The 12,362-nt window shown below is 52.5% G+C and overlaps 5 protein-coding genes across 5 annotated transcripts; 1 reads left to right on the top strand and 4 right to left on the bottom strand.

The window, feature by feature from the left end:
* Positions 1 to 2,460: 2,460 nt before the first annotated feature.
* RHO25_006552 (uncharacterized protein) lies at positions 2,461 to 4,149 on the top strand (the record flags this gene model as incomplete). The annotated part of the gene is made up of 3 exons (XM_023597370.2): positions 2,461 to 3,778; positions 3,832 to 3,911; positions 3,970 to 4,149. The coding sequence occupies 3 exons, from the start codon at positions 2,461 to 2,463 to the stop codon at positions 4,147 to 4,149; spliced, it is 1,578 nt and encodes a 525-aa protein (XP_023452269.1).
* A 235-nt stretch (positions 4,150 to 4,384) lies between these two features.
* RHO25_006551 (uncharacterized protein) lies at positions 4,385 to 5,041 on the bottom strand (the record flags this gene model as incomplete). Its single annotated transcript, XM_023597369.2, has 1 exon — positions 4,385 to 5,041. The coding sequence occupies one exon, from the start codon at positions 5,039 to 5,041 to the stop codon at positions 4,385 to 4,387; it is 657 nt and encodes a 218-aa protein (XP_023452268.2).
* Positions 5,042 to 7,892: 2,851 nt separating this feature from the next.
* RHO25_006550 (uncharacterized protein) lies at positions 7,893 to 8,234 on the bottom strand (the record flags this gene model as incomplete). The annotated part of the gene is made up of 1 exon (XM_065602802.1): positions 7,893 to 8,234. One exon carries the CDS (start codon positions 8,232 to 8,234, stop codon positions 7,893 to 7,895), a length of 342 nt encoding a protein of 113 aa, XP_065458874.1.
* A 324-nt stretch (positions 8,235 to 8,558) lies between these two features.
* RHO25_006549 (uncharacterized protein) lies at positions 8,559 to 9,397 on the bottom strand (the record flags this gene model as incomplete). Its single annotated transcript, XM_065602801.1, has 3 exons — positions 8,559 to 8,737; positions 8,791 to 8,988; positions 9,058 to 9,397. 3 exons carry the CDS (start codon positions 9,395 to 9,397, stop codon positions 8,559 to 8,561), a joined length of 717 nt encoding a protein of 238 aa, XP_065458873.1.
* Positions 9,398 to 10,225: 828 nt separating this feature from the next.
* Positions 10,226 to 11,714, bottom strand: RHO25_006548 (uncharacterized protein; the record flags this gene model as incomplete). Its single annotated transcript, XM_023597366.1, has 6 exons — positions 10,226 to 10,687; positions 10,743 to 10,905; positions 10,963 to 11,209; positions 11,264 to 11,290; positions 11,343 to 11,435; positions 11,489 to 11,714. 6 exons carry the CDS (start codon positions 11,712 to 11,714, stop codon positions 10,226 to 10,228), a joined length of 1,218 nt encoding a protein of 405 aa, XP_023451648.1.
* Positions 11,715 to 12,362: the final 648 nt, after the last annotated feature.

Below are 12,362 nucleotides of genomic sequence, written 5' to 3'. Positions count from 1 at the left end.
CGATGGGAACACACCCGCGTTGCAATGATTCAGCATTCGTCCTTGCACCTGGAGATTGCCTTGGGACGGAGCCAATGCTGAAGCTTTACGATCAATCTTTCTCCGAACTGTCCTCGTGCATTGAGAGTTGCCTTCCAGGAACTCCCCAGAAGCACATGTTGGAGACTGATTTTCGAGAAGATGATCTCGAATGTAACCTCGCAGCATGCCTCTTCACGTCTCAGCAAGCGAGCATCTTACATGTTTCTTGTTGCACGACACATTGCCAGGTTTCTGACCGCAACAATGAATGACCTTTGACTGCGTTGGCGGTGAGTCTGGCCATTGTTGTACGGACCTACTGCGTCGCACGAACAATGTAAGCGGGCATTCGGCACTGACGGGAAACAATAGAGCATCGCCGGCAGCGAGCTACGTTGCTAGGAATCTGCAGAGCATCGCGCTCAGATCTCTTCACGCGTGGGTTGACAGACGGTTCAGTGGCGCTTGACAAGGGCATTCGGAGATCGGCCATGCTCTACTACAGCCATGCTGCAGAGCGTCATCCTGCTACCGTTGCACCAGCGTTGACGATATGGCTTGAGGTCACGCTCACAACATCGAATCATCGACATCCAGGGCATCCAGGGCATCCTATCTCTAGTTCCTGGTGGCGAAGCGTTGATACGTGTACCTGCCGGGTCGCGTTGCAATGAGCTAACTGGCTCTACCATATGGCACTTCCGATTGTAGCTGATCGCATGACCAAGAATTTCGAGGATAAAGCGTTTGGTGCGACATCTGATCTCAAAATGCTTTGCGAACAGGAACCGGTATCGTAACATATTGAAGCGCTCTGATCATGAGTGTCTTGATCCTCAATCGACAAAGCTCCGGCAAAGGGGGGCGATTTGTCTGGCAAGACCTTTCGTGTGATCACGAACGCTCGGCGAGATGCGCCTCAAGTGATCTGGGCGTAGTGATCGCGACTCACATGCAGATGTGCAGGAGAGAGACCAACTCCTACTCTTCATCTCCTGGTCATAGGTGGACACTGGTGTTGTGTGCTGGGATCAACCCTCTACAGTTCAGGAAGTGAGTAATGCAAACATGTGTAATGAGCTCGCCTTCAACTAGAGCTCGGAACTCCGACAGAGTATTTCTTCTGGCAAGTTCTGACGTTTCTCGAGGCAGGCAGATAATCTGCTGGCATGCCCAATTGTAACAGCGTCACCCATTCGTCTTGTTACTCATGGGATATCTCATCCACGGGGCAGTAGGTTATCAGGCTTGTCCCACCAGTTTTCCGCTTACAGAGACGGACCAGGTAGCCCTTTCTGTTCCCTGTCCTTCCATCAACGTCAGCATGTACATGCACATGATACTACTGAGTAAATGTCAATTGACACGACTTTCTTGTATCTCGCGACTCGGCCGCGATCCCATATTAACTCAGCCGCGCTCTTATCTTTCGCGTAGCCCGGGGCTCCACATACAGAGCTTTCACCTCGCACCAGGAACACGACATTTATCCAGATAGGCGATTGTGTCATCATGCACAGTGTTGTGAAAAACGCTCTCGTGCAATGGGCAATGGCTGCCGCGGAAGTCGGGCATGGCGAAAGGCGCTGGCCATCTTGCTATGTACCATCTGCTGCCACGCTGTCGCCACGCGCACCCTCGTGCCCAGTGGCCTTAGCATCAAGCATTGGTAGATGAGCGCCGTTGCAGTCGAACAGGTTCAGTCCCGCGGGTTCGACCCACAGCAACATACCACTTGCCACCGGGTTTCATTCGCATCAAGGCTTCCTTGTGGAGTCTGCAGTAGTCACTCGGTCGTGTTGACGAAAGAACAGGCTCACGAAGGCATTCGCAAAGCGGTTCAATTTCGACCAGCATGCCAGCTCCTGCCTATACAAGCAAGACCTTGAAGATCGAGCCGGCGATATGCGAGTCTTGGTTCGACGGTGGAGGTGTATTCGCTTCCGCAGCTGGAGGAAATGTCTGGGCGCCCAGCTTCCAAGCCATGATGATCTTCGTTCACCTTCTTCTTTCGTAGCAACGCCGACTTCGACACAACGCTTGTTTGCTTCTGTGGCGTTCTGATATCACTCAGCGTAGTAACGTCGAAGGTCTTGGCTGTTTGCTGTGCCAGGCGTGGATGTCGTGCTTCAATTGCTTCAGGCATAGTCTCTTACTGGTATCCAACCAGAAGTCGAACATTGGGGCTTGGCTGGGGCGAATGAAGTTTATACGAGGCCTTGCATAGGTCACTGATCTCTGGGTAACTTCCGTAGGTGCCGCATCGCTGCATACGAGGGATAGACATGCAGGAACAGCTGCGCAAGTTTCCCTCGCTTGGGAAGGAAACAAATGGAAAAGGTGATGACGATCGAGGGCAGTTATATACTGGTCTCGCGCCCCTCCATCAAGGTTGGTTGATTCACGTCCACTCTTGACTGTAATTTTTACTTTGCCATCATGGTGCGGTCATCTTTGTTCTTAGCATGCACGGCGCTCGCTGCGTTCGCCAATGCCCACAACAATCCTCTCGAGGCTAGGCAAGAAGAAGTCAGCGCGGCAACCTACGGCCCAGGCAAGGGCAAGCCAAATGTCAACTCCAAGAAGCTGCAGGCTGCGATTAAAGAATCTGCATTGAAGAAGAAGGCCAAAGAGCTCGAGAGGGCAGCATACTCGACTCCGGAGCGCAACCGAGTATTCGGCTCGGCAGGTCACGAGAACACCTTGAAGTTCATCGAGAGCTATCTCGAGAAGGAAGACGATTACTTCACGTACAGACGCCAAGAATTCGTTGAGCTCTACTCACAAGGATCCGGTACCTTCTCCGCTGGCGGCACATCATATCCTTTGAGTGTGTTCACCTACTCCTCATCGACCGATGGAGTAGTCGATGCTCCGATCGTTGCCGTGGCAAACCTTGGATGCGATGCTGCCGATTACCCTGCTGAGGTTTCCGGTGCCATTGCTCTGATTTCAAGAGGAACTTGCAACTTTGCAGTGAAAGCTACAAATGCCAAGGCTGCTGGCGCTCTTGGTGCCGTCGTCTACAACAATGTTCCAGGCAACGTCGCTGGTACTCTTGGAGGTACTGGAGACTACGCTCCAGTTGGAGGTATCTCGCAAGAGAACGCAACCACTATCCAGGCAGCTCTCCCATTGACTGGTCAGCTTGAGATTGACAGTGTCGTCGAGAACCGAACGACCTACAACATCATCGCCGACTCCAAGAGCGGAGACAAGAACAACGTCGTTGTGATCGGTGCTCACTCCGACTCTGTCTTTGCTGGTCCAGGTATCAACGATGACGGCAGCGGAACTATTGGTATCCTTGAAACCGCCATCCAGCTCGCCAAGAAGAAGTACAGACTCAAGAACGCTCTGCGTGTCTGCTGGTGGTCTGCTGAGGAGTACGGCCTCTTGGGCTCCGAATACTACGTTGCCAACCTCCCACAAGAGGAGCGTGACAAGATCGCCCTTTACCTCAACTTCGACATGATCGCCTCTCCCAACTGGCAGTACGCTCTCTACGACGGTGATGCTAGCACTTTCAGCAACACCACCGGCGTCGTCATTCCTCCAGGATCTGACAAGATTGAGCACTTCTTCCAGGACTGGTTCAAGGAGCAGGGCATCCCAACCAAGGACTCTGAGTTCAACGGACGATCTGATTACGGACCTTTCATTGCCACTGACGTTGGCATTCCAGCTGGTGGTATCTTCACTGGTGCCGAGGCTCTCAAGACTGAGGAGGAGGCTGACTTGTGGGGTGGACAAGCTGGTAAGCTACACTCAACTGCAGGCCGCTCGAGTATTGTACTGACCATTTCGAAGGTGTCGCCTACGACCCCAACTACCACCTTGTCGGCGACAACTACACCAACCTCGCCTTCGAGCCTTTCCTGGTCAACACGGTACGTGCTATCACTTCACTCAATGTCCATTGCCAAACGCAAACTGACAATTTCACAGAAAGCAATTGCTGCTTCCGTCGCCAAGTACACAATGGACACTTCTGACATTCCACCTCGCACCTCTGGTGCCAAGGTCAAGTCTAGGGGCGCTCACCCGCACGCCAAGAAGAACGCTGTTCACTCTCACTCGCACCAACCTGGTCTCCAGTGCGGTTCCGAGCCAAAGGAATTGGCGTAATGACAAAAATGATGATGATAAAATACCTATGAGTCATAAAGACGATATGATCAGAGTAGATATGGAATCCACAGGACGCAGTTCTATTCTCTGTCATTCGAATATCCCGTTTCTTTTCTTTCCATGAGCACGCACCATGTGTTCCGATTCAATAACTCCATTCCGCGCAAACAGGGCTATGCTCCGCAGACCTTCCCTGCAACAGGAATCGTGGACGAGGAGAGTAAAATTCTCGTCAAGAATCCGCAGCCATGATCCCACCCAGCCCTCTGAAACTCCTATACGCCACACAATGCCACTCTTCCGCAGGCACTTCCTCCCCAGGTGGAGCCGTCATGCCCATTTTGATAGCCAATTTATCCTCCCGCATAAATTCCAAGATTCCCATATTCTGCCTCACCACACCCTCCGGTGCACCCGAAACTTCCAATCCCAAAAAGCATTCCGCTCGCCCATTCGGTTCATCCAGCTCCGTGCTCAACTCCACTTCTCGCACGCTGTAGGTTGGGTGTTCCAGCGCCAGAAGTCTTCTGCTCTCAACAAAATCGGCCAAAGTCTGCAATTGAGGAAGTGTGCCGACGGCTGGGTCAGCTGTGAATATCGGAGCCATGTGGACCCACTCGTCGAGATTCCATTCTCGTTTATTGATGTTGGTCCAGTAGACGCGGCAGTAGCTTTCCAGTTTCTCGCAGATTTCTTTCTTCTTTTCCTCTGGAGTTTGGTCGGCTGATGCACTTTCTACGTCCTTGTCACCTTTCTGCTTGGTGGCTTTACTCGACCCAGATTGCTTCGTGGGCTTGGTGGTCGACATCGCAAGCAAGAGTCCGACGCTTCCCGTGTGTGGCGGTGGGTCCTTCCGCTGGCGATTGCTATCGCCGGGCTTTTTGTCCATGGATCATATAAGCATAGAAATCCCTTGATAAGACTTGAGGTCGACAAGGCTCCAAGCCTTTGCCTCAAGAACTGTAGGGCTCCTCAGCTGGAAAACATATCGGAGGGCTCGTAATGACTCGTCATTCGTGGCTCATGGAGTACAGAGGGGTTTATGGGTTTCTCAGCTTCCTCAGCTTGGATGTCAGCGGGACGACGCTACTCATGCTTGAGCACCGGCAACGTGCTTTCACCCATGTCATGCAAACCCCGGCCGGATAAGTGGGGACACCTTGGCAAACAACCAGAAGATGTTTGGAGATTCTGTCTATTAGTGAGAGAAGCCGCTGTGCGGACATTGTAGTATGAGTTGATACAAGCCACAGGAATATCGCAGGTCGCTTGCTCGTGTTTGCTGCTTCGGTTGGCCGATGCCTTCACACACGGTGTCTCGAATCGACACACAGAACAGCTGTCGGCTGCGTACATGTGAGATGCGGTGGCCATGTCACTCATGCTCCAGGGCAGCACAAATCAACCTGGAGTACTTTGCGGTACAATCATGGTCTTCCATGCAAAGAAGGGCGGCTGAATCGGCACGCAAAGTATGCGACCCTGATAAGACCTGCAACGAACGCAACCAGTGTACAGATGTCGACCATGTCTTTTGTTGATCACCGCGAGCCCTAAGCCCGGAGTCAAACATTCGAGAAAAGTTCGAGCGGATCTCCTTCATCTGACGCTACCAATGTCCCGATGTTCAAGAGCTCCAACAGGATCAAATGTCACGACCATCTCGCAAACTTGAATCAGGACGGTCGTATGCGCCGTCGTATTCTGGTCTCCTAGCACAAAGTCCGTTGACACGTCAGAATGCGTCAATCGTGATCCAATTCGGTTGAAGATGTATCGAGGAGATCTGGAAATACCAGCGCCAATAACAAAGAGGAAGAAACAGACCGTCAAGTAGTATGCATATACCCGCGACATGAGCACGTCGGCAGACAGACTCTTTAGGAAATTTCAAATGAATCGTCTCAGGAAGCTGCCAATCACTGGCTTTTGCGAGATCGCGCGAATGTGGTATGTCGTGTTCTGAACCGACGGAGACCGCTAGCTCTGACAGGCCCATAGCAATAAGCCGAGAAGTCCATCACGAGATGACAGTGACTTGTCGGTGTAACATAAAATCTGGATTATGCTCCGTAATCAAGAAAAGACTTCTTCAAAATCCGGGAGAAACGGCGACCTGATGCGACACATGTGCCAGTCGAGGCTGCCCAACACACGCAAATTCTTTCCAGCTTCAACTTCGTATGGCGTGAGCACAACTCAATCTGCGGAAGAAGTCTTTTCGGCTCACCAATCCATCTGGTTCTGGCGGCATCAGCAGGTGCTCTGTGAGGACGATACTTCTTGGCGTGCTGTTGGCAACAACATCCGCGTCCAAGAGAAACACCTCGACTAGAAGTTTTCCGCGGCTGTCATCCCCCACCTGATCGCGCGATCGATGCTGGCTATGCTGACCGAGTGGCGGACTAGCACAGAGATTGCGGTCTCACCAAGCATAGCTTAGCGCAGAGTATGACCACTCAGCTGTAGAGCCACCAACGAAGGAAAGCATTCTTAACCGCAGCCAAGCGCGGGTAAGCAGAAGTTTGCAAGTTCAAAAGCCGCCGAAATCATTTGTTCACCGCGCTTGGGGACTTGAAGCTCACCGAAGAAGTGCAGCATCTCTACCTCTCCCGTGTATTGCATGACGAATTGTGCGACCAGCATGCCTACTCTCAGCTCATCGATGGTTACTGAAGTCCATGCAGAACTGGTCTCATTGGCCCTTTGCCAGTGGCATTTCTGTGCTGACGGATTCGAAGGCAGACTTTCCACACGCGACGTGTGAACCTTGGCTGTTTCCTGATCCAGCTTCTCGACGGATTCGGGGCTCGTTGGTGCTGACTTGTGTGCTAAGCGCTGAAAGTTCTCTCTACCTGTTTTGAGAAGATTTCAGTATATGGAGTGGTCCGACAAATACTCGAGTAGGCCATTCAGAGAAGACTGCCCTTTTGACTGCTTCGGAAGCAGCACCGAGATATTGACCTGTCGACTCCTGGAACTCGCCAAAGCCACATCTGTGCCACAGGTCGACACGGCAAGTGGAAGTTTGGGGGGAGGAACTCCACACGTCCGTGTTGCCGAAATTCTTCCGATACCTTCGGCTTCCATCAGATCTGAGCCGCGGAACAGGCCAAACAGTTCCCATGCCTTCGGTCAGGAGAAATTTCAAGTGTTCACAGTTCATTCCCATCTGCCTCCTGTCGTCCTATGCTGAACATGGAAACTTCAAATTTGGATCAGCCGGGAATTTCGCGTGGATTCGACATTCTTCTCGTTCAAGAACCGGCTGTTACGCAAGCAGCGCCATCTGTATCATCGAGATCTGCACATCCACAACGTCTGTTGCTTTCGAAAGGCTTGGCGTTCGGTGTGGCCTCACAGTAGGATCGGTCGGTCCGCTCACGACTGCAAGCACTGTGGTGCCCAGACACATGGACGGAATGGCAGCCGAAGGTGCAGCGACTGTGCTGCCAATAGCACGGCGACAGCCAGTCAGCGGAGGGGGGCATGAAGTGTTCGTGATGTCCATTCATCTCGCACGATCCGGTCCCGCCGAGATCTTCTGCAGCGTTGTCGTCAGCCTTGTGGGTTGGTATTGCTTGGCAGCGGTAAACATTGTCGGATTGTCCGAGCGTTCTCGAAGGAAGTCACACACCCGAGATCCTGCCGCATGCCAGACCACTGCAAATTGCGTTATGACGCATTACGCGAGGCACAAAAATGCAGAAAAACTTGTCATGTGCCCTGCGCTGCGGTGTTTAGCGCAGCGGTGCGGGCTGCCGCAACACCCGATTCTGTGTAGCACCGCAGGCTCGGCGTCTTGATAAGGCACGCCATGGCACGACTTCAAAAGGCACGCGTCTTCCAGACTGATCGGCAATAGGAGTTGCAGGGCCACCGCGAACATCGACAGCAATCATGGGTTGGGCACGCAAGATGATGCGAGGCAGAGTCTCCATCCGGGACAGGCTCGCCAGGTCAGACACCATGAGCTCCGTAGACACCGCAAGCTCCACCGGAACACCTTCTTCGCAGCAGTCAACCAGTTCGGCCCAGTCTACCAACTCGGCATCCCAAGCGCTGGCAACATCCCCATTCATGGCCGGAGTCAAGATACCTTTCCGAGCGACTCTCAAGTCCCTATGGCGATAGATGAGGAGTTCCAGGAGCAAGCCTAGGTGCAAAAAGATACCATTGGAGAAGAAAGTGAGAGCCAGGGCTCATGATACGTGTCAAGAACTATGGAGTTTACACACAAAACCGACTTCGGACTGCATACTGCTTTTCAACCACTCTAAGCGCAGAGAAGCTCTGCAACCAGCAAAGTGAGTAAATGGTGAAGGTCTAGCACTTGCCATACTGACTTCAATTCGAAGACAGAATCGTCTACAGGATGGACAGCTGCTCAGGGAAGATCTCTCCCGCTACGCCGACTCCATTCCAGGCGGTGCAGTTGCAGCGAAAGCATCCCACTCGTGATCACCGAATTGCCTACCCATACGGCCCTTGCTGTACATCAATGGTCCCTTCATCTTGACAAGTGGATTCATCCAGGCCTTCTTCCCGTCTGGTCCAGTAACTTCCTTGGACGTGGAACCAATACCTGAATCCAGAGACGTCAGCTTCCACAGAGATGTTTCCGCAGGCTGCACTCACCGGTTGGCTGGTAGTTCAGGTAGATGCCTTCCCATGACCTCTTTGGACACGCGAATACTTCATGCATGATACCAACATACGGGATCTTGACTTCCACCTCTCTCCACCACTGCATAGCTTTCGTATGCAACGGGCCGTGTGCATACTGGTGCAGGTAGTGTTCGTTCTCGAAATACAAGATGCTCATGAACTCGTTGCCTGCACATTGCAAGCGTTCGTCAGCGGAGACGCTCTCAAAAGTGAAATCTGACTTCGCAATCCACCTACCGGAAGTTCTCTCAGCGGCATTGACCCACGCCGACGCACCTAGAAAACCGTGCCTTGTGGCATCTTGGCTCATCTCGTCGACCATATCGTCAAAACGATCGCCAACTTCCTTGAAACCTGGACCAAACATGCCGAAAGGATGATGAGAAACCACTCCGAGAATGATGGCGCACACTTGCTCCTCGGCCGGCTTGTCTTGTTGGCCTTTTTCTGAAGGAATGATTGGAGCCACGCGATATGGAATCACGTTGGACATGAGTGGATTTGGCAGAACTCCAATTGTCATCAGGACAGCGCGCAGCAACTTGTTTGCGACGAAAAGGACTGCTGGCAGGACCATGGTGAGGTTACGGTAAGGCAGAACGGCCATGGCCGTGCCTTGAAGCAGACCACCGAGAACCAGCCATGTTGGCACAGATAGTTGGTCGCGAATCAGCTGCAGAAGTCAGCTATATGTCCTGTTCAATAGTTATGGCATCACATTATCTAGGTGAAGAAGAATAACAGTCCGCCTCGAAGCAAACGATTCCCACTTACTGTGTACAAAGCATTTTGATTCCTGCGTGTGGCCGTCTTTGGCCTCTGGCTGAAACTCTCGAACGCCGGTTGGTACATATTCGTTGGCTTTCCTCCGCAGCTGTGAAACTCGAAAAATGTCTCGCTGCAGGTCCAGCTTTTGTATTCTATCAGATCAGGCCCGCCGACGAGTAAGACTTTCAGCGCATCAGCGTATCAGCTTTGTGCTCGTAAGCTGATCCTGGTCAACCACACGCAGCTCAGCCTTCCACTTCCTCCAAGAGACCTGAGGAGCCAATAGCTGCACAGCAGACTTCAGCCGCCACGTGTGAGTGGCTTACGAGCACTGACTTTGAGTCGCGTGGTGGCCCTGGTGGGAGGCCTGGCCCCGTCCTTACGTGCGAACGGTTTGCGAGGATTTCACACGCTACTTTCCACCAGTACTCAGTACAGTGGGGCTGTGGAAGGATTGTAACCAAGACTAATTCGCGCCGAAACAATCTGCAACACGACAGGTACTATCTGGTCACTGTTTGCTTGAAATACAACATCGCACTTGCAGCCCCAAAAAGCTATCGCACCACATTCAGCTCGTGAAGCCATAGTTGAACGCTCTGCCGTTTCCGAAGTCTCCATCCCCGGCCACGACCTCTCAAGTCAGAGGATTCGGGCAGCCCAGATTACCAAAAGACGGTGCAACAAACTGTGCGAAGAACGCCAATGCCTCGACAGTCGGAGTAACGACACTGTTGAGTGTCGACGGCACTTGACCAGTGGCCAACTGATACAGCAAGCACGACGTCTCGGCTGGCGTGATCGAAGGAGATATTTTACCATTGCGAATCGCTCCAAAATTTCTGGGCAGCGCATTGAAGGAACCAGGAGCGGTGTTGCCTCCGAACTCAACCGGAGCGAGGAGATACATTTTCAGGATCTCCTGTGTCACCCTATTGTTGTCGTATGGCTCTACGCGGTTGACCCAGTTGTCAGGTAGCTTCTCTTGGACGAAGAAGGATGTTATAGTTGCGAAGTCTGGTCGATAGCCTCGGTTGCCATTTGGAAAGAGCTCGTAGAGGAATGAGGCGGCACCGAAGAGGAGAAGCGAGAGTGGACCCTAGTTGAAGTGTTAGTGATCCCATGCCTACAGATCTTGGTGCCGATGGCCTCACGAAGAAGAAGTTGGGATTGTCTCTCTGAGACTCAACCCAGCGTTGCTTGCGGTACTTGGCCAAACCCTGCAGGTTATAATTGGCGCCAGTCGTCCTCGTCATGCTTGCAAAGAGCGTGGTGTTGAATCTGAAGTTGTCTCCCTTGCCGAGGAAGAAATCATTTCTACCAAAAGCATTAGCAAGTCGAACGAGCCGAAGCGCTTCGAGTGTGTACACATACCTGGTCAGACTTGTGTCTCCTTCGAATTTGTTATGCCCCACCAGACCTGGCTGGCTGCCAGTCAAGACACGGTTAAACGACGTTCGTCCAGTGGCATCACAGCCGATCGACAGCTTCTGGGTGACGAGATCGCCATCAGCTTGAAGTCCGAGAAATGCCAGCAGGTTGGCCAAGTCGTATCCGACGTTGTAGACATTCTGTTGAGCATCGACAAGCTCCTTGTAGGTCGTGATGCCATCTCGGGCCACTGAAGGTCATCCGTCAGTACACAGATGAGAGGCAGGTGAGGCAATATCCTTACAGAAATTGTGGTTGGCAGCAGTGTTCACTAGAGCGTCAATTAGCCGATGCGATTCATGTGTAGGTTGGAGATTCCTTACAGCCAGGGCATGGTCCACGAATATCTGTAGCAGTTGGTGCGATGTAGCGATGATCATTGTCGCCGACTGCAGGTACTCGGAATCCTCCTCTCTCTGAGCACAATTAGCCGGGGTATACCAGACGAATAAGAGGTGCGAATTTATACCTTTACCCTTGGTGCCATTGATAGCACCATTGTATGGGAATCTGGTAGTGATTGGCGCGGCATTCACATGTCTAGCATTGAAGGGACATGTTGCCTCGGAGCCTGGACCAGTTCCTGGTTGTTGGCGCTCAACGAGCATGGACGAGTCCACGCCGGGCACTTGAGGGACCCATGGGAAGGCGCTGACTGCTTCTGCAAGCAGCAGAACTGCCGTGACCACCTTCATGTTGGTGGTTGAAGATGCTGTTGCTGGGTAGAGCGTCAAGGGTGTCCAGATGCTGGCCAACACGTTCCTCTTATAGCCCGTCCCAAGGCTGGGAGGCTCTCCTGCCGCCACCACAATGTTCGGGGAATGCTGCTAGTCCCATGTTTTCGATGGTCTGTACACCTTGCCCTCAGTACTTTGGCAGCCATCTACGACAATACACCGTGCTAGCGGCGACATTCAGGCTAGCAATGAGGCGACACGGCTGCAATTGCTGCAAATAGCTCTTTCTGATCACCTCAAAGTTCGAATTTGGTTTGTTCCCCTCAAGTTATGCTAAGCCACAGACGACGAGGCTGTGCGGAGAAGAAGGCGAGCACCCAGTATGGAACTTCTTTGTAGCGTGGGATCCTCGTGGGATGATATTCGCGTCCTGCTACTGGCTGAGTGAGAAAACGCCGCAGGCACTAGGTTTGTCAACCCTGCAGCATAGAGATTCTGTTGTCGACTCCAGCCTGTGAACTGTCAACATCGAATACGGTCTGGCCAGTGATAGTACAGGTCAAGCGGCAAGGCGGTCTTGAACGTCATGCTTAGCTTGGTTTAAGCTTCGGGAGGAACATGCTTCTTGCGCTGATTTCCGGCTCTAGACACGCGCTTTCCACGTGC

This window comes from Cercospora beticola, chromosome 4, assembly GCF_033473495.1.
Source record: "Cercospora beticola chromosome 4, complete sequence".
NCBI classification, from domain to species: domain Eukaryota; kingdom Fungi; phylum Ascomycota; class Dothideomycetes; order Mycosphaerellales; family Mycosphaerellaceae; genus Cercospora; species Cercospora beticola.
Note: the sequence above shows the minus strand (reverse complement) of the source record. Positions and strands in the feature narration are given on the sequence as shown.